Raw genomic sequence first — 23,677 nt, forward strand, 5'->3', positions numbered from 1 at the left:
GTGTATGTTTTGCGTGTGTGTAGTGTAATCATTATTCTGTGTAATGTGTGTGCACTTCAGTATGTATACATATACATCTCTATATATATATATGTATATATATTCGCTTGTGTATGTATATATACGTGTTCGTTCAGAGATACGTGTATGCACTGTCCTCCTCGGGAGGAGTTTGTTTTTGTTGTCTCTTCACTTTGTGTGTACAATGTATCACTAATCCGGGGGTGGCGGGGTTCAATCCGACCGCTCCCCCGTTTTCTTTGTCAGACCAATCGTCTTTTTACTTCCGATTCGTTAATCGCGTTCGATTAAACGAGGAAGGGGACTTTTTACTCTGTTTATTTTTATTCGCGTTGTCGCGGCTTGCTTACGACAGCCGCCGTTTTGTGGACCGCGTTTACGCACGTCTCAGACGCGTGTTCTCCGGTGTGTGTGTCTGCCTTAAACGTTACGGGAGCTAAGATTAGGGGGACCTTAAACTGGTTTCGTAGGTATGTATATATGTATATAGATTAGTTTGTTGGGCCTGGGACCGCGGGCCGGGTTGCGCCACGGCTACGAAACGTCAGAACCGGGCCCCGGGTCACCGCGGCCCGTTATCTCGGCCCTTGTACTAAAAAAACCATAGTACCTTGCGTCGAGCAGGGTGGCACGATCCCGGGATGAAACCGGGACACGTGGCAACCGGCTGCGCGTCAGTTAAGCAGTCGCGATTCATTAACATTATGGCACGTCTCAGGGGTGGCAGGCTGCTCGCGGTGACAACGCGTCCTGAGAATTCGAAAAGAACGACGTGTCGGAGCAAAAAACGCGTCGACCGACTGGAAGCGTGGTTCGATGATGATCCAAGGTGAGGATCTAGGATCGAACAGGCTCCACAGGCGAGCGGACAGTGCGTCGTTCTAGGAACTCTAGAGCCAGGACCGAAGTAGGAACAACGTGATCAGCGGTGCTACGTAAGCGCCCCGCTGCGCTAGAAGACCATCGTCACCGCGGCAACCCTCGCCACGCACCGTCTAACGGATTTCTAGATACGTATGAAGTCTGTTTGTGATTCTCCTGGATCAGGTTCACCGTTGGATCGGCCACGACGATTTGGCCGAACGTGGCCGGGCTTCAACTCCCGGGAGATCTTGGAAAAGAAGACTTTCCGAGACCTCGCCGTTCATTTCGAAAGATTCTAACTTGTACTGCTGAGAAGTGAGTGATTGCGCGGTTGACCACACTTGGACGCCTACGAACGACGCACATGGCAGGACCATCAACGATTGTTGAACATGGTTGATCGTCCCTGTGCGACTGTTCATTTAGACCTTGTCAGAGTTACCGATCATATCGTCGGCCTTCCTCTTGACGCCGCGGCCTTCAGGATGCTGCTGCTGCTGCTGTTGCTGCTGTTGTTGTTGCTGCTGTTGCTGCTGCTGCTGTTGATGGTGATGAAGACCAATGCTGGACGACGCTTGCTGCTGCTGATCGCCGATGGATGCAGGTCGCTCGCTGGTTTGCAGCGACTGCTGGTTCAGGCGTTCAGCTTGCTGCTGCAAGCTCGTCTGCTCGGACGTCCAAGGGGTCCACTCGTCTCAGTAGTAACTGAACTTTCAGGGTTGCTGATTGTTCTGCTGGTTGACCACGTGCTGTAAGGTGAAACTCAGCGCACGCGGGTCCCCGTGAAGCCTCAGCGCCTGCTCTAGCCGTTGCTCCTGCAGTCGCAGCGCTTCCCCTGAGAAAGAAAGACACCAGTCATTTCCTGGAACTTTGAGGAAGTTAGGGAACCAAATGAAATTTAGAGCATTGGATCCTTTGAGATGTTTCATTGACTATAATTTAACTCTGAGAGTGTAAAAGATGCATCTACAGATTGCCAGGAATTCGCTTGTCTATTGGACCAAGTATAGGGTTTAAACACCCTCAGGTCCTAAGACGATCTATGATGCTTGGAGATTGATCCACTTGTCTATCGATCCAAATATAGAGGATAGACTAACGGATGAGCCTAGTTGACGCGATCCGCACTCACCAAGGTCCGATGGTAAGGTGTCTTGTTGGGACATCTGTTGGTTCGTGTGATGTCCAGGCATGCCGGAAGTGCTACCTCCGTTATGCTGTCCCAAGTGATGTCTCACGTCTCCGCCGACCGCAGAACTCGCGGCCGCTGCTGCCGCCTGCGTTACCTGCAGCAAAACGTAACACACTGTCCCTTTAGCTAGAACGTTTCAGAGCAGCTTCAGGCGTCTAGATCTTTGTTTGATCAAGCGTCAGCTTGGATACAGAGAGCGAGAGAATGGAGCGTGTTCACTTACAGCCAGTCTTAGCGCGGCTTCCGCTTGAGAACGCAACAAGGCTTCCGCCTGGTGCATCCTCAGCGTCTGTTCTGGTCCGGTTGCTTGCACTCCCTGTTGTTGCGGTCCCGTCGATCCTTGCGCGCCCCCGCTCATGTCACCGTTGTTGCCCATCCTCATCGCCGCCGCCAGGGACGCCATGTCCACCGGCGATAGGTTCGGCGATACCGAATTTTGCAAACCTGCCGGACATGATAACAATTTGTCTTCGATTAGGTTGGGAACTTTGAACATGAACAGATTTGGGAGACAGCTTTCCTGGATCAGGGCGCTACTTTTGTTACATGGGAAGCTACTCTCGTTAAAGTGTCTCTAAAAATGGATGAACTGACGCCACAACAGTATCTCCAAAGCAGTTCTTTCTCCCTCTCAATCCCAAGTATAATTCCCTTTGATCAATTTATCGCTGGCGAAGACGCTCGAGCATTATCATTCGCGTCGCCGAACTAGCGCCGCGATGTATTTGCGATCTACGCGGGCCGTGCTCGAGCAGATAAGAAAAATCCTTGCCGGGGAAAAACAACATAATTGTAAATCAAACGTGGTTTATCGGCAAAATAATTGGAACGAGTCCGCTGATGCTAGCGAGCGTAGCGCGACACACGATAAGCGGTATCGACGTCCTTGAACGGTGTACAGTGAGTGCTAAATCCCGATGGATCCGACGAGCAGATCCATTCTTGATCCTCGATTCTTAAGTTGAAATTTGTATGTTGATTCTTAATAGCAACAACGAGACTATAGTTGTTCAGCGTTGAACACACGCCGTGCACGAACGGTGTCGATGTTTCGACTGTCAACGAGGATACTGCCAAAACGATTCTTACCCGCTGACGCGACCGCGGCTGCCATCACTGCCATGCGTTGCTGCTGCGATTGCATCTCGTCGTGGTACTGTTGCGCCGTGCCCGGTTGGCTGCCCGCACGCAGCATCTCGCTGAGCTTGTTGCCGCTCGGTCCCGGCGACGCCATGTTGTTATTGTTGTTATTGTTGTTGTTGTTCAGCAGACCGGTACCTGCGCAAAAGTCTGCTCCCGTTAATATACGCGGGCCGATCAGTCGTCGGGCGTACGCGAGTATTTCTTTTCTTTTATTTTAGTGGGCGCTAAACTACATCGCTAAGAACGGCATTTTCACGGGTGGTCATCATCTCATCTGTGTTCGGTAGTTCACAAAAAATGTAGAAGAGAAGAAGCGGTAGTAGAAGTAGAAGAAGAAGAGACGTTCTTATACAACAAACGAAACCAGAGACGTTCGTCCATGATGTACGGGAATTACTCACACAAGAATTCGTAGATGCTTTATTTTTTATACTCTCCAGATAATAATCAGTGTGTATATATTAACACGTTTGCTACAATCGCTGGCGTTGGCTGGCCTGAGCTCGTCGTGTGTGTGGGTCACATCAGTTTCTTTGATACATTACAACGAACGTGTGGTATATGTGTGCATGTTTGAGATTATGTTTCCGTCTCTGCTGTGTATGTGTGTGTGTGTGTGTGTTTGCGTGTATGTTTGTATGAAGTTTGATGATGTGTTGGAGGGTGTTTGCGCGTTTGGTCTATTGTGATTTCTGTGATTCGGTGGGGAGGAGAAATATATACGCTTTCTTAGGTGTATCGTTTTTTTTTAAGGATAGTCGTTACTACTAAGACTGTCAACGGGCACTCTAACGATCATTCCACTGACGACCGTTTGCAAGAAGACGGAGGAACAAGATCGGAGCGTACCAGGTTCACTACCGGCCGACGATAGTCTTCCGTTTCCACTGCTGCTGTCCGAGTGAGCCGACGGCGACGGACACATCGGTGGTTGTTGCAAATTTTGAGGTCCGCCTGTTTGGCTTCCCAACACACCCAATCCCGCACCTGCCGGACACCAGAACCTCGTTATGATCATCGTTCGTGCTTATCGGTAACGATTGTAATAATATTGTACAATATACACAACGAGCGGTGCTAGGATCTAGCCTACACGCTACTTTCGATCACACGCTCTCTCGTATATGCAGGTTACATATATATACGTAGGCGGTGTTTTGTCATATACATATGTATATATACATATATAGAATAGTTTGCTTATGTTATTCGTTTGTTTGTTTTTTTTTTATTGTTTGTTTGTTTGTTTGGACGACTGTGGTTGTTCGTTACCTAAACTCGAAGACGCGAGGATCTCCCTCTCCCGCCTCTCGGCGGCCGCGCGGCTTAAAACGTACTGCGCGGCGAACTGGTGTTTCGGGTCCATTCTCATGTGCTCCATGTGACTCAACAAACCTTAACAGCAAAGCAGAGGCGATCTCGATAGAGTTCGTTATGGTCAATACGTCGGGCGACAGGTAACAATTAATAGTAAACGGATTAGAACCCGGACATTCAGAAAAATCGAAACGAAACGATATTGTACGACATATATAAAGGAAGAAACAAATGCAAAAGTAACTGGTAGTAGAAGAAGAAGAAGAAGTAGTAGAAGAAGAATATGATGAAATTATATTGATAGTAGATGAACGAGAATAATAGATTTATCGTATATGTATCTCAGCATCGTTTTGCAGCAAAGAAGGAGGATATACTTACCGCTCTCATGAGTGAAGACGGCTTGGCACACCGAGCACGGCCACATCCTGAGGCTTGAGCTAAGCTGACTGGTCTCAGGATGACAGGCCAGGTGCTTCCTAAGACTACCCTCGTTGACGTAGTGTTTTCCGCACACTGGACACGGGTGGTTGGCGGTCCGTCGCTTCGCTAGGTAAACCCCGGCAACGGAGGTTGTGCAGTCAGCGGAGGGAACAATAGGGCGACACAATTTCAAGGTCAATGCTAAGCAGGATAAAGCTTCCCAAGGAGAACGAAAGCCACCGCCTCCATATATATATATATATAGATATATCATATATCATATATAATATATCATAATCATATCATATCATATCATATATCATATCATATCATATCATCACCATATATATCATGTATCTCTCTCTCTCCCTCTCTCTCTCTCTCGCTCTCAAAAAATCGTGTCTCGTTTAATCATTCTTCTCTTTTTTTCGGTATATATATACTTCTATCTATCTTTTTTTTTTTTCTAAAGAATCTCTTCATCTTCATTCCATCTCCTCCTCCTCCCTCTTCCTCCTCCACCTTATTTCTCACGCATTCGCGGGTACACACGCGCGTGTACGTACGTCGACATTCCGGTCGACCTCGAAGGCGAAGGGAGAATCCTTGCAGACACGGATAGCCGAGGACCAGAGGAGAGCACTGACCTCGGACGCACCGCGAGCTGCTTCTGCCGTTTGCTGGCTCCCTTTCACGAGCGAGGTCGTCGGCCCAAAAACCCAAGATGCACACGCACGTACGCGCGCGCGCGCACGCACGCACGCACGCTCATAGACGCACAAAGAAAAGTTCTCGACGACGAAGCTCTCTAATCTTTTCTACATTATCGCTCTACGTCTATTGTTGCTATATATCGTTTATTTCGTTCGTTCTCTCTTATCATCGACAACGTTCCTCTCCCGCAGCCTCACTTCTCTCGTTCCGTCTCATCTCGCCGAGCAGACCGACCTCTAGATCAGACATCCGTTTCTCATTTCTCTCCCCTTCTCTATACACTCTTTGACAGTTCGATCTTTTACATTCGATCTAGCCGTTTCCTCGCTTCTCCTTCGGTTCTACCTCCGTCTATCCTCTTCCAGGTCTTTCTCTTCTCTATTTCCCGCACTTTCGTCAGGACCCACGTGGTTCTACTTGCTCTCTGTCTAATTCCTTGAGAGTACGACTGTTTCTCTCTGTATACCTTTCCTCTGCCGAGGGTTGTTGTCAATGAACGGCCGTGTTCGATAGAGAAGAACTCTGAATGAAACGCCAGGTGTAGACGTTTCTCACCCCGGCACATCTAGCTGGCTGTCTCGTCTGGTTAGAAGACGATGGAGGAAACGAGACGACGCGTTCGAAAAAACGGGACACCCGCGCGACAGATAGAGTTCGCTGTCTTTGTCGATTGTTCTTCTCTGTACGTCTATCTAATATGAATTCTCTAAGATCAATACGCGCACGCATTCTACGCGTACGCGTATGTATACAGGCCCACACACTTGACAGAACACGCACAAAACGAGAACGAGAACACCACCCTTACTCAAGCACCGGTACGCTTAAATATACAGTATACATATATAAGCTTGTACGCATATACATATACGATATATTGCATGTACAGGCTGTCGTGCGACGCGTGATAGCGCGACCGTTCAACCAGCGGATTCCACGTGAAAAGATAAATCAGAAACCGGAGAACGAAATTTCAGTAAGCTCCCCGGGGACTCGGTTGACTTTAAAAATTTTCGTACACACGGGTCAATGTTTACGGGAAAGTTGTTAATTCTCTGATCAATATTTAGAGCGTACATCCGCGAACGCGAACACGAGGACTGCGTCCGTCGTTTGTTTCGCGTTATCGATTCGAGTAGCAATATTATTGAACTTGCAAGATAGCCGGAGGGTTAAATTGAATTGCTATCGATCAAAAAATATTTGTCTGACCCGGTATGCCTGTCAGTTCGCTCACTGACACGTGTATTAAACACATTTTCAAAGCCAAACCCCCTGGAAAAGGAGTTCTCTACGAACGAATTCCGTTCTCCGCTCTTGACTACAGTAGTGCCTCGATACATGTGAAAACTTCGGACTTTGTATTGTCATATCGTGTACAGATAGTGTTCATTGATTTCTTCTTGTTAACGTCGAACGTAGAAAAGAATAGTAAATTAAACACCGTTGGATCAATACTGCTAATTTAGTGACAAAACTCTTTTGTTTTTAATCGTTTTGTTGTGAAGCTGTCGTTATCATATTCGTGACTCATCTCTGATTGAAACGAGTACAAACACGATACAATTTCGATTGTATTTGCCTACTTAATCCGCGCAATACGGTGGACCCTCTATTTCTAGACTGAACTGTTTATTTGAGAAACATATAGAGAATTCTTCAATGAAACACATATATGGTAGACATCATCGGTTCGAATAATAGAGGTTCTATTATATCGTGGATTAAACAATTAAATATGAACGGAATTATGTCGTGTTTGGTCTCGTTTGAATCAGCACAAAGTCGAGAATCTTTTGCTACAGTTTCACGAACAAAATAATTAACTAGAAAGTTTTGTCAATAGCTTAACGCAAACGCACATTGTCTGATCGACAAATAAAATCGCGCATCACGTTATTTAGTTTCTGGGTACTTGAAGAGTTGCATCCTGTGAACGAGGATGAATTTCGCAGAAATATGGCGTACATCTCTTTCACATGTATAAAGGCATTACCGCTTTCTCGCGAGATCGCCGTTTAGGCGAGCACGCAACGAGTCGCACAACAGCCCGTCCATAATATTATACATATTAGCCAGTAGTGTACGCAAAGTATTAGTCGGTGAGTGCGCTCTACCTGTGATACACCCCTTTTCCCGTTTTCCAGCGCAACAACAGAGTATATACGAAGAAGTGACAGGACAATGTGTGCATATCGCCCGCGCCAAAGCAAGTTTCTTAGGTGGGGTGGGGGGTGGGGACGTGAAACGTACTTAAAGACTATAAGGACGAACCACCCCTCGTTCGTGTCTCCCGATGAGCGGTTGTTCCACCACTTTCTCACTCTCTTTCTCGCTGTCTCCATTTGCTCTGCCTTTTGCTCTCCCTCTCGTTCAATCTCACTCTCTCCCCCTCACTCTCGCGCTCTCTCTCTTACATTCGTTCGTGTCTCTCACTCTGTTTTTAGACTTACTCGCGCAATTAAGGCACCCTCGTTACGTCTATCTCCGTTCTTTCTTTCTCCACGAAGGAATCCGCGCGAGAAACCCTACGGCCCGCTCGTTAGCTGTTAGGTAGTGTTAGACGAATGGAGCTTACCCGGCGGAAGTCGGTGACCCGTCGAGGAGGAACCAATCGTCGTCGAATACCCCAGGTATTCTTCTAGCCATCAGACTTTTTCTTTAGTTTCTGTGTGCCATAGCGACTGAACCATTCGGTTCTCAAGGTCTCCGATTGGTGTCCTCCTCGCCGTCCCCGAAAAGACCCAAAGCGCGCCCCGTTAGGCGTGTTATAGCGTTAGTGCGTCGGCCCGTGGATCACCGTGCTCTATATCCTTTGGTACCGTTTACTGATCATTGTTTCCGAGACTAATTTGACTGGTTAACATTTTCCGAAATAAAACACCCGAGTAAATTTCTATTCGGAACTAATTTCTTCAGAATGGAACGTTAAGAATAAACTCAATTTCCTGAACAGTGCACGAGGTCCACTCTTATTCCTCTCTTCATAAAATCACATGATAGTCTAACAGACTTTTTTTTCAATTTGTTTCAAATCATCCCTTTCGGACTACTGGATACAAGAATCGGGGCCCTTAATCAACGTAATAGCACCGCGGACGGCCACAGGGGTGGTCGGTATATCAAGTCGTACGAGATCCCCGAAAATCTATAATTTCCGATTGATCTATTGTCTCTGAATAACCAGTAATTACAAAGCGCATCGGCGATCGGCCGGGCCTAGAAGAGAGCCACGCGATAGACAGGTGTACGGTTCCCCCCCAGTGTACACTCTGGATTCGGAACGAGAAACAAGAGAAACAAGAAACAGAAGCAACGGAGAAAGAAAGAATGACACGGACGATGAATCGAGGGTGCTCGATTATCCGTAGATACTTACTGGCAACGCCGGAGGCATTCGGGTCCTTGTGGGTGTGCTTCATGTGCTCCATAAGAGCCTCGCCGCTGAGGAAGAGTTTGTGGCAGACAGGGCAGCTGGTTGCGTTCGGGCCGCCGATCAGAGTGGCGTGTTGCTGGAACACAACACGCTGTTGCAACTCCTTTTTTGCGGGGGCCGGAAGAAGAAGAGACCGGAAGCAGGCACACGCGGCGCACCCGGTAGAGAGCAGCCGACCCACAGAATACCACCGCAGAGTGTCGCGAACCAGAAGCGCAGGACAGGCAGCGCACAGAACAGAACACGATTGACCAGTGAGAGTTAGGGCACCGATTTGCCTCCGCCACCACGGACTATTACTTTCTAAATTTACTTTTTTTTATTCGCTTTTCTTTTTCTTTTTCTCTCTCGACTTTCATCTTTGTCTTTTCATCTCTGTTTTACTCTGTTTGCAACAGGGAATTCACCTCGAGTGTCTGGTCCAGGAACTTACGGGATTGAGGATGCTCAAGTACATCTCGACATGAAGGGTCCAACAGGATTTTGTTAACACTCGAGCTACCGGCCGGGCCCCGTTTTTCGTAGAAGACGTAATAACGAGTAGATTCTATCTCTTCGATATTGTATTGTATGAATGGTTATATTGGATGAAATTGATCTAACTCAAGATTGGAAGAAGCTACACTATCTTAGTTCTAAGAAACCATTTCAAAATAATTGAATTAATGAAAGCGAAACTGAATGGTTTAAACTTTCTGCATATTTAAAATTTCACTTGAATATTTCACTCTATATAGTGTCACTCTATTTTGAAGAGGATGTTAAAATAGTATTTTGTCTATTCCTGTTTCAAAGATTTGCAGTGATTGAACTAATTTTTATGATGTCATCGTTCATTGAAATTTATAGACAGTACTTTTGTACAAAATATTTCAGTAGCACAATAGAAAAAGATCAGTGACTGGCAATGCGAGGAGGTAGGTCTTGACCCTCGGTTGCTCGAGTGTTAATTAATCCTCAGGATCTAAACCCTGGATTTAAGGGTGCAAAGTTTAGACGAGAGATCAACCTTCAACATAAGATCGTCTGATTTTTGGTTGATCCCTTAGGCTCCCTTTAGTAAAAAAAAAACGTAAATAGACAGATACATATTTAATCAAAACCGTAAGAACTGTGGTACTAGCCAGATTATTCTTTGTAAATAATTTTTGATCCCTTTAGAAGCAAGTAGAAAAACGAAAAATGACAAGACTTGGTAAAACTTGATTAATTTCTTTTTTTACAAAACAAAATTGAATGAAAAACCATAAGAACCACTGTAAAACTTGCAAATGGTTCCTGCAGAAGGCACATGACCAATGATAGTAAAGCTACTTGGCTAAATCAAAGTCTACGTCCATCGTTCTGAAACCACAATGAAATTAGAAGAAGCTATAATCGACTGTTTTTCAGTTGATAATGTTCATTTACCGCGTTAGTCGAGATGAACGTTCTCAGGGACGCAAAGGTGAAGCATAGAAGGTGCAGAATGGGAACAGGAGCGGTACTCGTCATAGCACAAGGGAGTAATGACGAGTGTTTGGTTACAGGTTCGACTAATCCGTTTGTGTTAGGCGGTGAGAGATGGTGAAATGACGGAAGGACGTGTAATTTGAGGAAGGCAGAAGGAAGGAGAAAGCGAAGCCCAGACAGGCGAATGTATAAAAGCGCAAGGCCCGAAGATCGATTGGGAACCACATGAGAAAAGATTTGTATTTGCTGCGCGGTAGATCTCGCGCAGCTGCTGGATCCACGGACCCGATCAATCTTGGCGGGCCTCGCCGATTTGAACGGGAATGCAAAGCATAGATCACAAACTAGCTACTACGACACAATCACTGATGGCCTCTGTTGCTATTGTTGCGCATTGCTATTGTTACTCATTTACAATTTCGAGTATTTTAGATAAATACGTGAAAGCAGCGTGAAAAAGTCTAGTCAAAGCCGACGCGACTTGCCGGCAACAAAGGCCATTGTTTGAACAGGTAAAATATGAAGTGATATAAACGAAATTCGACGTCCTCATTGAATAGTATCTGTCTTCGTCATTTTGGTGCGTGACCTCGTGTTTAAGGAACAGTTTCGCGGTCGTCGTGTACGTATTTTTTCGACCCACCCGTTTTCGTTTTGCTCTACGACGAACACGCTCTCTCTCTCTCTGTTTCCCTTCAAGATTCTCTTTTTCTCCTCGCCTCGATCGCGCCGCGCGCGCTCTCTCTCTCTCTCTCCTCTCTCTCTCGTTCTTTCTGTTAGAAGAGAGCGAGCACGAAGGTCGGTTTTATATACGCACACGAGAGAGGCGGCAGGGGCACGCGGCGGAGGAAAAACATGGTGGCCAACCTTGCTCAAAAGAGTGCTTAAAACGGCGAGAAAAAGAACCACGAAGGAACGGAAAGAAGAAGAAGGAGGTAGGAGGAGGTGGGTGGGAGGTAACGAAAGGCTAAAACGAGACCAGACGGCAATGACCCGAAAGTTTTGGGGTCTTCACTCGCCTCATTCCCTTCTTCCTGCCAACTCCCCGCCCCCGACATCGATACAACGCATCCTTCTTCTCCTTTTTCTTCCTCTTCTCGATCCTCGGTCCTCTTCTTTTCCTTTTTCGTCAGTCTCTCTCTCCCCTCTCTCGCTCTCCTATCTCTGTGCGTCGACGTTCTCCTCCGGTTCCCAGGGAGGGCGACTCGTGCCCTTCTTTTTTCCCGGACCTGGGACAACCGCGACCGAGTTGAGGCGATCAACGAACCAAGGAGAGAAGCCGAATCTCGGGCAGGACCACCAGCCTAAAATAAGACCAGGCGTCGTCGACCTTACACGCGTTTTCGCCCGGCCAATTCCCTCCTCGCTTCTCTTCCTCATCGTCTTCTTCTTTCGATTCGCTTTCCACTTTGCTGCCAAGCAGAAGCGGGCTTCGCTTCTCTCCCCTTTCGCGAACATTTTGCTATGTATTTTTAGCGACCCTGCCAACCCCCGTCGCACCTCCCCTCCGGGAATCGTCAGACGTTGGATCACGCGCAGTTTTTCGCGCGTCGCTCCGCGCCACGCCGAACTGAGATCATCATCCTGAACGATGCGCGTCCACTCCGAGGCCGCACGAGGTTTTCGCGGTTTCTTTTATTCCGGCCGGTGTATATTTTACCGGCGCCAAGGCCCGTTTCTTTTCCCGGCCTTTTGTTCGACAACGATGAACTTCCTTGACCCGGGAGAACCAGCGAATGACGTCACCGAGGGGAAACAGGAACCGAAATTCTGGGCTCTTAGGGGGTCCTTGCCCTCTGTTCTTCCACGCCCACGTTCCATCCTGAATCTCTCTCTCTCTCTCTCTCTCTCTCTTGTTGATCGTCTTTCAACGGGTTAGGCGATATTCTTTTGAAGGCGCAGGCCTCCTCCTTTCGGCCGGGCCGTTCTTCTTTCTTCCCGGACCTGGGGCAACCTCGGCAAGCTTGCACCAGGCGAGGAAGACGCTGAAGTCGACGTCGTCCGCCGCCGCTGCAGCATGCAAGTTATTCTCGGAGGGAGGCTGCGGTCCGTAGGTTCGACGCCCCGACCTGGCCCAACTGGAAAAAACCGGTTTCTTCGCTGCACTCTTCCTTTTTTGCCTGCATCCTCGCTTTTTGCACCGCGAATACCACGGCTCTACTCCCCTGCCCTGTCTTTCTCTCTTTCTCTACGCTCTTTCTCCTCTACTACTCTCGGCCTCACCTCGCCTCTCTCCTCCGACCTCTTCCTCTCTTTCTCTTTCCTTCGCTATGTTTGCCGTTTTCTTCTTCTCCTTCTTCTTCGTCGGCAACCTCTCCTTCCTTCTTTCTCTCCGGGCAGAGCACGCTCTCTCCACCAGAGTGGATGCAGCGTGGGCGAATCCCCAAGGGACTTTATGATTCGCCGTGACCAGATTCATCTCTCGGCTAGAGTCCGCGCGGACGATGCCCGGTCGACCATTCTCTCTATCCCCAATTCGAGACTCTTCCTGGTCCCTCGACTCCATCCGTGTCGATGACGATTCCTCGTGATGTACCGCCATCCTGGTTTTTCCAGTCTTCGCGAGAGTTCTTTTGTTTGGAGGTAGCTAACCGTCTTACCGCGGAGGCTACAGTATTCAAGCTTCTCCTTGTGCTAGTTCTTTTATTCGGTTGCTCATTGTTGAGAGGTAGTGGTAGCTAACGTGTCGTGGAAGACTTTTCAAGTCTTTTGTCTTATGCTACTTCTTTTGGTCGGTGGCACTCCGATCTTTTATTCCTGTATCATAGCATTGGCAAAGATTCATTGGTAAATTAACTGTATAGGAGACAGGACGTTTCTCTTTACGCTACCTATTTTATTCAGTATGATAGGAAATCATAGAAAAGATCTTCCAAGTCTTTTCCTTCGTGCTATTGTATTCTTGTCCTTACATCACAGTACAGGATTCGTTGGTACTCAACATGTATGTAGTACAAATGTCTATAGCTTTTCAAGTCTTATTTACTTCAGTGTCGTAGGAAAGACCACTGGTAAGGTAACTGCTTGCCCACGTGGAAGACACTACTTTGAAAATTTCAGGAGGATGTAAAGAAAGCGGTTACTGATGCGTTTCTTGCTTCTTAGCTGCCTGGCAGGGTATAGTGTTTCCTGGGAGTCATAGTCTCTCCAGTTTCAGCCGTCATTTTTGCCCTGGTCGTTCTCCAGGCTTTAGATCCTCTTCCCGAGTAATTGTTTAAGTGCTAACCATCTGACAGTTCCCTTCAATAGTTACCAAACATGAAAATGTCTACAGCATTTTTCACCGACTATACATATACGATTGAGGAAGCTGTTTTTGTCTTTTCCTAGTTCATTGAAGATTTTGTTCATTCACAGAAGGGACAGTATGCTTCTTCTGTCCTCTGCTGAAGATGGAGATGTCCGTCGGTTTTTGCGCAGTTTTCATTAGGGCGAGGTTGACGGCAGTGTGAGGAAGGCTGACATTGTTGTTTACGGCGACGTACGGAACGGTCACGATCGTTGTTTTTCTATTCGATGATTCTTGAAGCGGCTCGAAGCGGTCTCGGGCCAGGGAGTGGCATAAAAAGGAAGTGGGTGTGAGCACACGCGAACCGATGCGTGACGCTGGGCTCGATGGAGCCATTTTGTGTTCACGGAAAGGGACCATCTTTGATCGGCCCGAGGGAGTTCGCTCGCGTGTAATTGTCCCGCGAGCTTCGGAGATCGAGAAACACGCTTTTGCCCCGGAAATTAATACGTTCGAAGAAACCGCCTCGCATTTAAACAGCACTGCATGTTCCCTGACGCTGTCCAATCAAGAAAATCCCAAAAATACATCCCTGACATAATGAACCACGTTGAATTCTAAATTTGAATCCCTTAAGTCCTTTCGAACCTCAATAACAAAATTGGCTGCTCAAGTGGACTGAAATTTTTTGATCTTAAAGAAAATTTGTCAATAAAACTTTTACACTAAATTACAGGACTAGCCCACACTAGCAACAGATAGAAATTCCCACAAAATGATATCAAAAATTCTTCTAGACACTAAGAATATTTAATTTTAAGAGAAAAATAGTCCACTAAATATTTATTACTCCATTGCGAATTAGAATCAGAAAAGATCTAAATTTCTACGTACAGGAACTAATCCTCTGGCAATGTTCGTTCACCAGTATTTTTTCCTTTCGAACGCAGTTTACAGGCAGGCCCCGTGACCAGATAAAAGCTCGGCAAAAATTGCCTTGGACCGAGACAGCATCTCTTTTCTCCGGAGCAAAAGCGATAAAGTCCGAAGGCCGTTCTCGCGGCGCGCAATTCTTTTCCCGTCATTTCTCTCCTTTTTTTCCCCGGTTTTGCCAGCCGTCTCCTTTCCTTGGCTCTCTTTTAGCCGCAACGAGGCCGCGAGCCTCGCCGGCAGACAACCTTCGCGCCATACAACAAACCAAGTCCGCGAAAGATATCCGTCTTTTTTTTTGCTCTTTTATCCTCCGCTCCTTGGCCACGACGCCACCGTCGTCGCCCGAGTTTCGCAACCGGGCCCACGGAATTGTCTTCGATTTTTAACAATCGGAACTGCCGAGACTTTTCCGCACGCGAAGCGTCCCGAACAACGCCTCTGTACGCCATTTTCCATCACCTATCGGCAGAAAACGACCATCTATTTTTTTCTTCAATTTTTGTTCAATTCTCGGTAGATGAGATTTTTTCTATTCTTTCAATTGCTTCTAGGTGAGACTCTTTCTATTTTTTTTCAATTATTTCTGGCTGAGAGATTACTTCTATTTTTTCAATTCTTTCTTGATGAGATATTTCATATTCTTTTATTTTTTTCTAGATGAGATTCTTTCTCTATAATTTAAATTCGTATCCGGAATTGTGTTTCAAAATATAAGATCTTAATAATTACTAAGACCCCCTTACAGAAATAGCACCCGGAAAATATTCTTCCAATTTTAATGGAATATATCTTATCGGATTTCTGAATAATGCCATTCGTTTTTGACAGATCGTTTTGAAAGATTGAAGCTCGTCTTCGATGAAATCCTGAACAATTTATGTCGATATTTGCGGATGAAGGATCCTGGAACGGGACGTTTCAAGTCATGTTCCTTTAACCGCCAGGATTAAATTTGTATAACGATTCTTCGCACCAATATTGTTCTTACTTTCCACATTCCTACTTTTCCAGCAATTGTTCAACGTTCACAATCGTCTGAATTGTTAGGTAAAATTTTTCAATGCTATTTCCAGCAGTTTTTCCAAACGCATCATGGACGATAATTTTAATTTGCGCTCTGTATGAATAATAATCTCCTCGTTAGGTCTCACAATGATCAGCTTAAGATTTACTGGGCTTGCGTGTTTGCTCGGGCGACAATGAAGGGTTTCGACGGTGATATCCGGTTATTATAGTTCGCCGTTGAAAAAAAGTGTCGCCGTAGGTCGACTGGCGAAAATAATCCGCGATTTCTTTGATCGTGTTTGGTTTCTCGGCCCGACGCTTTCGCGATTATTATTTCACTCTCTTTTTTTTTCATCCCCCGGCGTGTCACGCGCTGGTAATCCGCGCGTTATGCGTGTCCGATCAGCCTCGGGCACGATAAAAATATCAGAAAGAAAAAAAAATGGAACCGTAACGGGAAAGGGTTGAATCGGGAACAATGTTGCGCCAATAGCGGTCGGGAGACCGGGAGAAAAAGAAACGATGGGGTGTCGCGGACAATAGCCAGCAAATCTCCCACCCTTGTACGCGGCAATGATTTCATTAGGTTCGCCCGTGTTCGGTGATCGAGAGCGAGGCGACAAGGGTTGCTTTCCAAGAGAGGGAGTGGAAAAAAGGGCCCGCAGGGGCGGAGTCTCTGTGTGAAAAAATTAATAGGGCCACCGGTCGAGAAGAAAAAATGTCGGAGCTTCTGGGAGGGGTGAGAACGAGGGGATAATTCGCGTTTCTTTCGATAGAAAAATTTTGGTAATTATACAGATCGGGATAAATCAATTTTTACGAGCTTGAAGAGCTTCCTGAAGCTTTATGAACTACGGAAAAATCAATGTTTTCGATAACTTTGCTTATTGCCTGCTCAATTTTTGTAAAAATCACTGAACGAGAGAAAAACAATGCTTCTGCACTTGCCCTTTGACTAGATTTCGAGGTTATAATTTTTTCGTAATATGTTTATTATTGTAACATTGGAGCCACAAGAGAGACAAGTTCAACGATGTGTAATAGTTGAACTTTAAACGACCTTCGTCGGAGTTATTCTTATCAGACTGCAATTTAACGTTCTAATAGACTAAACGAGGATTATTTATTTATTAAACTCGATGCTCTATTGATTTATTGATATTACTGCACTAGAATAGAATACTGATGGACGTGTCCGAAATGATGGCCGATGTTAATGAGGCATTTGACGAACAATGTTACACAGTACTTTATACATTAAAAATTTGCGCAAAAATGAAAATTCTACAATGTTACAAAAATTATTTGAAAAGTTCCGATAGCAAGACCACAAATAACGGAGCCGCTGTAATTTTTGGTTTCAGACGGCCGTGTATAATTACCAGAACCTTTCGCCGAAAGAATTCTTCTTCTGTGAGGATGGTGTGCGCGCCGCCACGTAAGGCCGTCCCACTTTTCTATTTTAACGCGGCGAAACCGACGAAGTCCTTCTGGAGATTCGCCAGGCGACGATGTTCCGCGAGGGGTGAGTTTTCGCGTTCCGCGATCCGCGATGGTATAACAAAAAATCACGGCGAGTGAAAATCGAGTGGACTATGTACTTCACGGGCCCATAAACAGCGCGCAACACGAGTAACGCGAACACGACGTTTCCAGGCCGAGATAAGATCGGTGAACACGGAATCGTTTCGATTATGGTCGGTGAAGACTCCTTCGAGACCTCTGGCTAGGGGGACACGTTGGTAGGGAGTCAATTAATTAAATGAGCGAATGCCAAATACCAAACACGTGGAGGCGCCTATTTCTACTCTCCTTCGAATTTTATCCTGTTTCATATGATTTTGTTTTTTTGTCATTTCGGTGAATGTATCGATGCAGGACCCGTTCACTTTTCTTTCTGTTCACTTTTATTTGTTCTGCTTCTCTTTTCCCGAGAACGGACGAGCACAGATCTACGTGGAAAAGATCATGAAAGGCGAAAGTTTGCAAAGCGAGAAATCGAAAATTACACCCGAAAGGAATTCCCATGGGCTCTGCCGTTATTGACCCGATCGTTTTACCTTTAATCGTTGCCATGGGTACTTGGAACACTGCGACAAAGAGAGACCAGCATGAAATGGAGATCAATTTGCATATTAATTCGTAGTCTTGAAACATTCGACATTTTTCTATGATTTTTTAATCATCATTTGTTTTTTTAATGCCCATCCAACGTCCCACGTACGAGAGGAATATAGATAATTTGAGGAACAAGCGTTTTTTTTTCGTGTTCGACGGGTGCTTTTTCTTTTTGTCGACATATATACATTTTTTTTTTGTTTCACACACACGTGAGAGAATAATTTTTCTCATTTTATTTTTTTTTTGAGTCCTTCGAATTTTGACATCTTTCGTTCTCTTCTTTTTGGTTTTTTTTTCGATCGCGACGACGACGTGAAAATTTGGAAAAAAAAAGAACGTCTCGATGAGAGAGAAAGCAGCGGCGGTTTTTAGAACACGGAACGAGATCCCCGTGGCGAGGAAAAATAAATCTAATGGCTAACGAGTTTTTACCGAGGCTCCGCGCGCTCGGGCAATTAAGAAGAGGGTAGAAGGGGCTCGATGGGGGTGCGGGGGGTAGAAACGGGGTGAAAAGGGGAAGGAGAAGGCCCCCGGAGGTGAGTCGGAAGAAGGTCGAAGGTACGAGAAAGTCTGCCGGCAGAAGGGGTTGCGTATCGTGTTGCACGACATTCAACCCTTGTACCGCTAAACTACAGATAAATACGAAGGCTCCGCGCCACGCGAAAGTGGGTAAAGACGCGGCAGAAGCACCGAAGAAACCCAGCCACCCACGAGTTCGCAGTGCTCCGAATTTCCTTTCTTTTTTTCTGGTTTTCTTTTTTTTTCGACGTTCAACCCCCTTCTGTTCTCTCCTTAATTGGTCGACACCTCGTTATTAGGCTGTTCGATAAACGGCGAGAACGCTTTTTCAGCTTTTTACCACCCCGCGAGTCGTATACCTCTCGGAAACGATCGATGTTTCAATTTTAGCTTTTACTTGCTGGACTGTCTTCTTGTAGGTCTGGGAATGTTGGACTGGTATTGTGTGTCAGGGAATTTCTAGTGAAAAATTTCGATTGCTTCTGGTTGATTTTTGACGCTTCTGTTTGGTTGGTTAACTATCATCTTTTAGAAGAAAATTTAACATTTGTTTAAAAGTCTGAATATTCATTGATATTTTATTGGACATTTATGATTTCTCGAATCTTCACTTTATTTCGTACAACTAGTCAATTTGGATTCTGAAGTTCTATATTTCTCATTAAGCAATTTTTAAAATTCTTTTTACTGAAACTAGACAATTTTCTGACATCTTATTACTGAGTCTATCTTAGAAAAAGTTTAGTGTTAATATTTTATAGAATCAAGAGAACTGTGAAGATGCCAGAACATCCCATTTAAAAACCATACCTCATTGAATTTAACGGAATACGGGACAAGAAACGTTCTCGCAGTTTATTGACAGTGCTTTCTTCATTGGTGCATACGAAACGAGCAGTCTTCGATACAAATCCCTAATGATTTTACACTCTACGTAATACTCAACAAAATGGTACTCATCGAGAACAAGAACAATAAATGCTTTTACGTTCAACATAATGGTAAAGGTGGTACCATCGCGAATATGAGCACGAATTTTTACATGAAATGTAATACTCAATAAAATGGTACCAAGAATAAAACCATTCAGCTTTTACATTTAACATAATGCTCGACAAAATGGTACCAACAGGAATAAGATCAGTGAATGGACTGTCTACGCAATACTCAACAAAATGGTAGCATGAATAATGAATCAATGAATGTTTTTACATTCTACAAAATGGCACGAACAATGAATGCTTTTACATTCTATACAATACTAAAAGAAATGGTACCAACAGGGAATAAGATCAACGAGTGCACGTTGTATAGAACATTCAAGTACCCAAAAATCCCCGAAAAAATCGCAACGCAGAGTAAAGACAAAGCGTCGAAGCAGGCTCGATCGATCGAAAAACTAGCGCTCGGAAGAGACGAGCATATAGGTCACTCGAGCGATAGACGATTCGCCATCGAGCGTCTTATCTTATCTCGTCGGTGCGACTTTTCCGCGGAGCGTCGCGCATTATACAATCCCAGAAAAACTTTGCCGCGGAATTGTTGCGACGACTTTGTTCTCGCGTGCACCAACGTCGAAACGATTCTGTCCTGGATCTCCTTTCTCGAGTCCGTCCTGAACTATCGAACGAGGTCGTCCTTCGGTCGCGGGAAGCGGGTTTCGTTCGCGGGCTCGCTCCGAAGAAACGTTGTTCGACCGTTTCGCGGAACAAAGAAAGGGGTAACAGTTCGTACAAGAAGCGTGTTACAGCGGATATAACACGATGGGGGTAGGATCTCTTGAAAAGGGGAGAGAGGAGAGTCTGAAGAAAAGGGGGTTGGGGGGGTGGTAGGAAACGCAAGTTTCTATGGCTGGCTATATCCCCCTCCCCTTCCCCGATCGTTCTCCATAATACATTTACGCTCCGGCCTATTATAATATTGTGCTCGGAGTGTATTGTCTTTCTCGGGCCGGGATAATGTTTCGCCGACACGCCAGGCCTCGACCCACAGTATAACTCTTTCATTTCCCCTTTCTCCTTGCTCTTCTCTGTTGCTCTCTTCCTCTCTGGTCGCTCTCGTCCGTCACGGGCGGTTTTTTCTTTTTAAACAGAACGATCCATTAGCTATCAGGCCGGAGCGAGGCCGGTTCAAGAAGCAACGACGACGGACGGACGGGGACGGGCTTGGAGAGGAGGGGCGGCTAGCAGATAGCCTGGAATAGCGAAAACAATTTCAAGAAATCTGCCCCGGCGAAAATTCGATTAGCCGGCGCGAGATGGGCTCTCTCGGTCTTCCTCTCTCTCCCGCCCTCCGTTTGTTTCGTTTCGTTTCGTTTTATTTTATTTCCGAGAGCGGGACTCTGTTTCTGTCGCGCTGGCGGCTTTTAATTACTTCTCTCCATCGCCGAGATCTTCTGGCCCGTCTCTCCTCGTTGCCTTTCTTCCTCTCGGCTTCTTTTCATCCGCTTTTAACCGGCGATTTTTCCTTCTCCTCGAAGTTCGTCTTCTCTCCCCTCTCTCTCTCTCTCTCTGCTTCTTCTTCTTCTTCTTCTTCTCATCCTCTCTCGCGGAACACCCCAAGATTCTAGACGCGAGATTTATCGACGCAGCAAAACCGAGAGACAGAAAGAGAGAGAGAGGGAGAGAGAGAGGGAGAGAGAGAGTGAGAGAGGTTGCGAGCTTTCAGCCGCGGATTAGCTTTCAATTAAACGATCCCCGACCGAGAGCCGGCCGCTGAAAGAACGATATTTATTGCCCGCGGATTACGGGTCGCGTGCCGCGCTAGACGCACCTGATTCCCGCGTATGCGCGATTCCGCCCGCTCGCTTAAAAACCTCGGAGTTTCCATTGCTCCCAATTAATGAAACTTTCGATTAACACGGTCCCACAGGACGAGAAAGAGAGAAAACGGAACGCGCGATGCGTGTGTGCTTGCCCCCGCGTCTGGACACGGCCGTCGGCTCTGGTTCGTCGCGACGCTAATGGATAATCGGACCCGGTTCGTTTTATCGCTTCCTCTTTCGCCGGCTCTCTTCGACGAAGGTAGGTTAAGTTTACGACTGGTTACGCAACATGCCTGGCCTAATTGGCCTCGGCAAAAAGATCCGAGTCTCCCCAGTGGTTTTGTCAGCTGAAAGAACCGCGCGCGAACCCCGAAGAACGCGAGGATGCAAGTAGTAGAGACAGAAAGAAAGAAAGAAAGAAAGAAAGAAAGAAAGGAGAGGACCGAGAGGTGGGAGAGAGAGGAGGAAAAAGGCGCGGCAGGACCGAGTCACGGACACGGCTCCCGACAGATGCCTTCCCACGTTTTTTCGCCAAGACATGTGCCCGGCGCGGCGAAAGGGTTGAGAAATTCAGTTGCTACGACGAGCCCTGGCAAAAAACCACCCCACGGTACAAGATTCCTCTGGTAATCGGTGCCCGAGCGAGCGCCAGCGATCCGGGAAGGGGTGAATTCGATTAAACCCCCCTCTCTCTCTCTTTCTCTCTCTCTCTCTCGTACTCCAAGAAGCCTTAAACGATCTTTTTCCCAGATCCGAACTGTTTTTTCCTCTTCCTCGACGATCCCCCGAGGCATCGTGCTCTCCGTCTCTCTCGATTTATCAATGCACTTCCTCTTTTTTTCTCCTGATATTATACCGTATGCTCACAGGGGTGCTTCGGGAGTCATCCTATTCATCGAGCCTGTCGCTAGATGGATCAACACGTTTTGTCCACTGCATGATTCCGCATTGTAGCCACCATGTCTTTCATGTTTTGACGGAGATTCGCGTCTTCGGTCTAGAAGGTGTCTCGGTAGACCAAGGTTCGTTAGGGTCTCGTTAAGTCCAGGGATTGTTAGAACGTCCCCCGATGGTTTGAATGTATGGTACACGCTTTTAAGAAAGGTTTAGACGACTCGAATCGTGCCCCCTAGCTTTGCTCTGCGAACTCCCGTTCGAAAGTGAGAGTGAAGCCGGGCCGGATGTCCCACAACCACCAAAAAGCAGTCCCAGAAGCGTTACACGAAGAGCCCAGCAAGGAACGATCTAAGCTACCGTTAGGAAATCTCTTCTTCCGCGAGAACCGGGGACCGCGACGGAGAAACGCGCGTTGCACTTGCGAACTGGATGCGGAAGCTCTCTGCACGGTGGTGTTAATTTATCTATTTTACTTTTTTCTCGAATTGTTCATTATCGAATTTTGTCGTGATCGATTTTGCCACCGTGCATCGAGTTCTGCTGGTCACCGTGCATCGAGAGAGTTATCTTTTGTTGGTCGGTTGCCGATTTTTAGCGAAGCTATGGAACGGCACAGTTTGAGGGGGTTTGAAAGTGGATGCCTATCAATCGAGAAGGGAATGGATCTGCAGATCGCACGGAGAGAAGCGTGACCCACCCGCCACCATGTGTGAATACAGAGAAACGCGTTGTTCCGTGCCCCGCTGTTAAACGTTATTGTGTAATTATTATTATTAGGCGTACGCACGACCGATAAGAAGAGCGTTTTCTAGCTTTAGGAGAATTTTTTAGCGAATTACGGTATTACCAATATGTATGTATATAAAAAAAAAAAGATCAACAGTGAGTTAATACGATGCATAGAGAATAGAGATCGATGTGTGCGCAGATCGCACAACCGTGTGTACAACCGTATCCGATCGAGATTTTCTAGACACCCGATTCTCCGGATTGTTTCGATATTGTCGTGTGCGAGCACCGCGTTATGTAGCCAAAATGCCTGTTGTTGTTGTTGTTGTTGTTGTTGTTGGTGGTGGTGGTGGTGTTGTTGGACGTCGGATTTGGTACATACATGACTGACCTTCGACGTGTGGGTACGAAGGCTGGATTCTGTGGCGAAGCCTTTGCCGCAGATGTTGCATTGGAACGGCCTGTTCTTCGCCCGTTCCACCTGGGCGTCGTGATTCCGAAGGTGCTGCTGCAAATTCGATAGCTGAATGAACGCCCGCCCGCAATCCGGTAGATGGCACTTGTACGGTCGTTCACCTGCAAACAGAAATGTTTGTCTCATGAGACGACGATGGGACAGTTGAACGCAATTGTTTTTCGGGTCCTGGTGTGACCAGAATCGGTTCTCGAGAGAACCGTTAACGCTAGAACCGAGACCGTCAAAATGACGGATTTCTTTTCAGATTAATTTCTTTTACAATTCGCGGAGCTGTAGAAATATTTCCTGCATGTTTCAAATATTCATGTATCTATAATTCACACCACTGGTATCTTTACTAAATGCACAAAATCCTCGGCAACAAATTACAATTCCATTCTAAATTCTTTCGAGCCTGTCAAGCCAATCAAGCCATCAATTAATTCCCTAATCTATGTTTC

At 46.3% G+C, this 23,677-nt stretch overlaps 1 protein-coding gene across 16 annotated transcripts in view; it reads right to left on the reverse strand.

Moving 5' to 3' along the window:
* Positions 1 to 1,447: 1,447 nt before the first annotated feature.
* The window catches only part of Dati (zinc finger protein datilografo), a 94,231-nt gene continuing 72,001 nt past the window's right edge, over positions 1,448 to 23,677 (reverse strand). For 4 of the 16 annotated variants that reach the window (XM_076436294.1, XM_076436293.1, XM_076436283.1 and 1 more), the window contains 10 exons: positions 23,142 to 23,335; positions 17,790 to 17,819; positions 9,054 to 9,213; positions 4,919 to 5,131; positions 4,493 to 4,615; positions 4,070 to 4,207; positions 3,167 to 3,367; positions 2,301 to 2,521; positions 2,018 to 2,171; positions 1,448 to 1,720 (listed from right to left, as the gene is read on the reverse strand). In XM_076436294.1, coding sequence (XP_076292409.1) covers positions 1,599 to 1,720; positions 2,018 to 2,171; positions 2,301 to 2,521; positions 3,167 to 3,367; positions 4,070 to 4,207; positions 4,493 to 4,615; positions 4,919 to 5,131; positions 9,054 to 9,213; positions 17,790 to 17,819; positions 23,142 to 23,335 — 1,556 coding nt within the window. In that variant the 3' untranslated portion in view covers positions 1,448 to 1,598. The remainder of the gene's footprint in view (positions 1,721 to 2,017; positions 2,172 to 2,300; positions 2,522 to 3,166; positions 3,368 to 4,069; positions 4,208 to 4,492; positions 4,616 to 4,918; positions 5,132 to 9,053; positions 9,214 to 17,789; positions 17,820 to 23,141; positions 23,336 to 23,677) is intronic. The other 12 variants (XM_076436287.1, XM_076436281.1, XM_076436285.1 and 9 more) reach the window with 12 other exon arrangements.

Source organism: Lasioglossum baleicum, chromosome 13 (genome assembly GCF_051020765.1).
Source record: "Lasioglossum baleicum chromosome 13, iyLasBale1, whole genome shotgun sequence".
NCBI classification, from domain to species: domain Eukaryota; kingdom Metazoa; phylum Arthropoda; class Insecta; order Hymenoptera; family Halictidae; genus Lasioglossum; species Lasioglossum baleicum.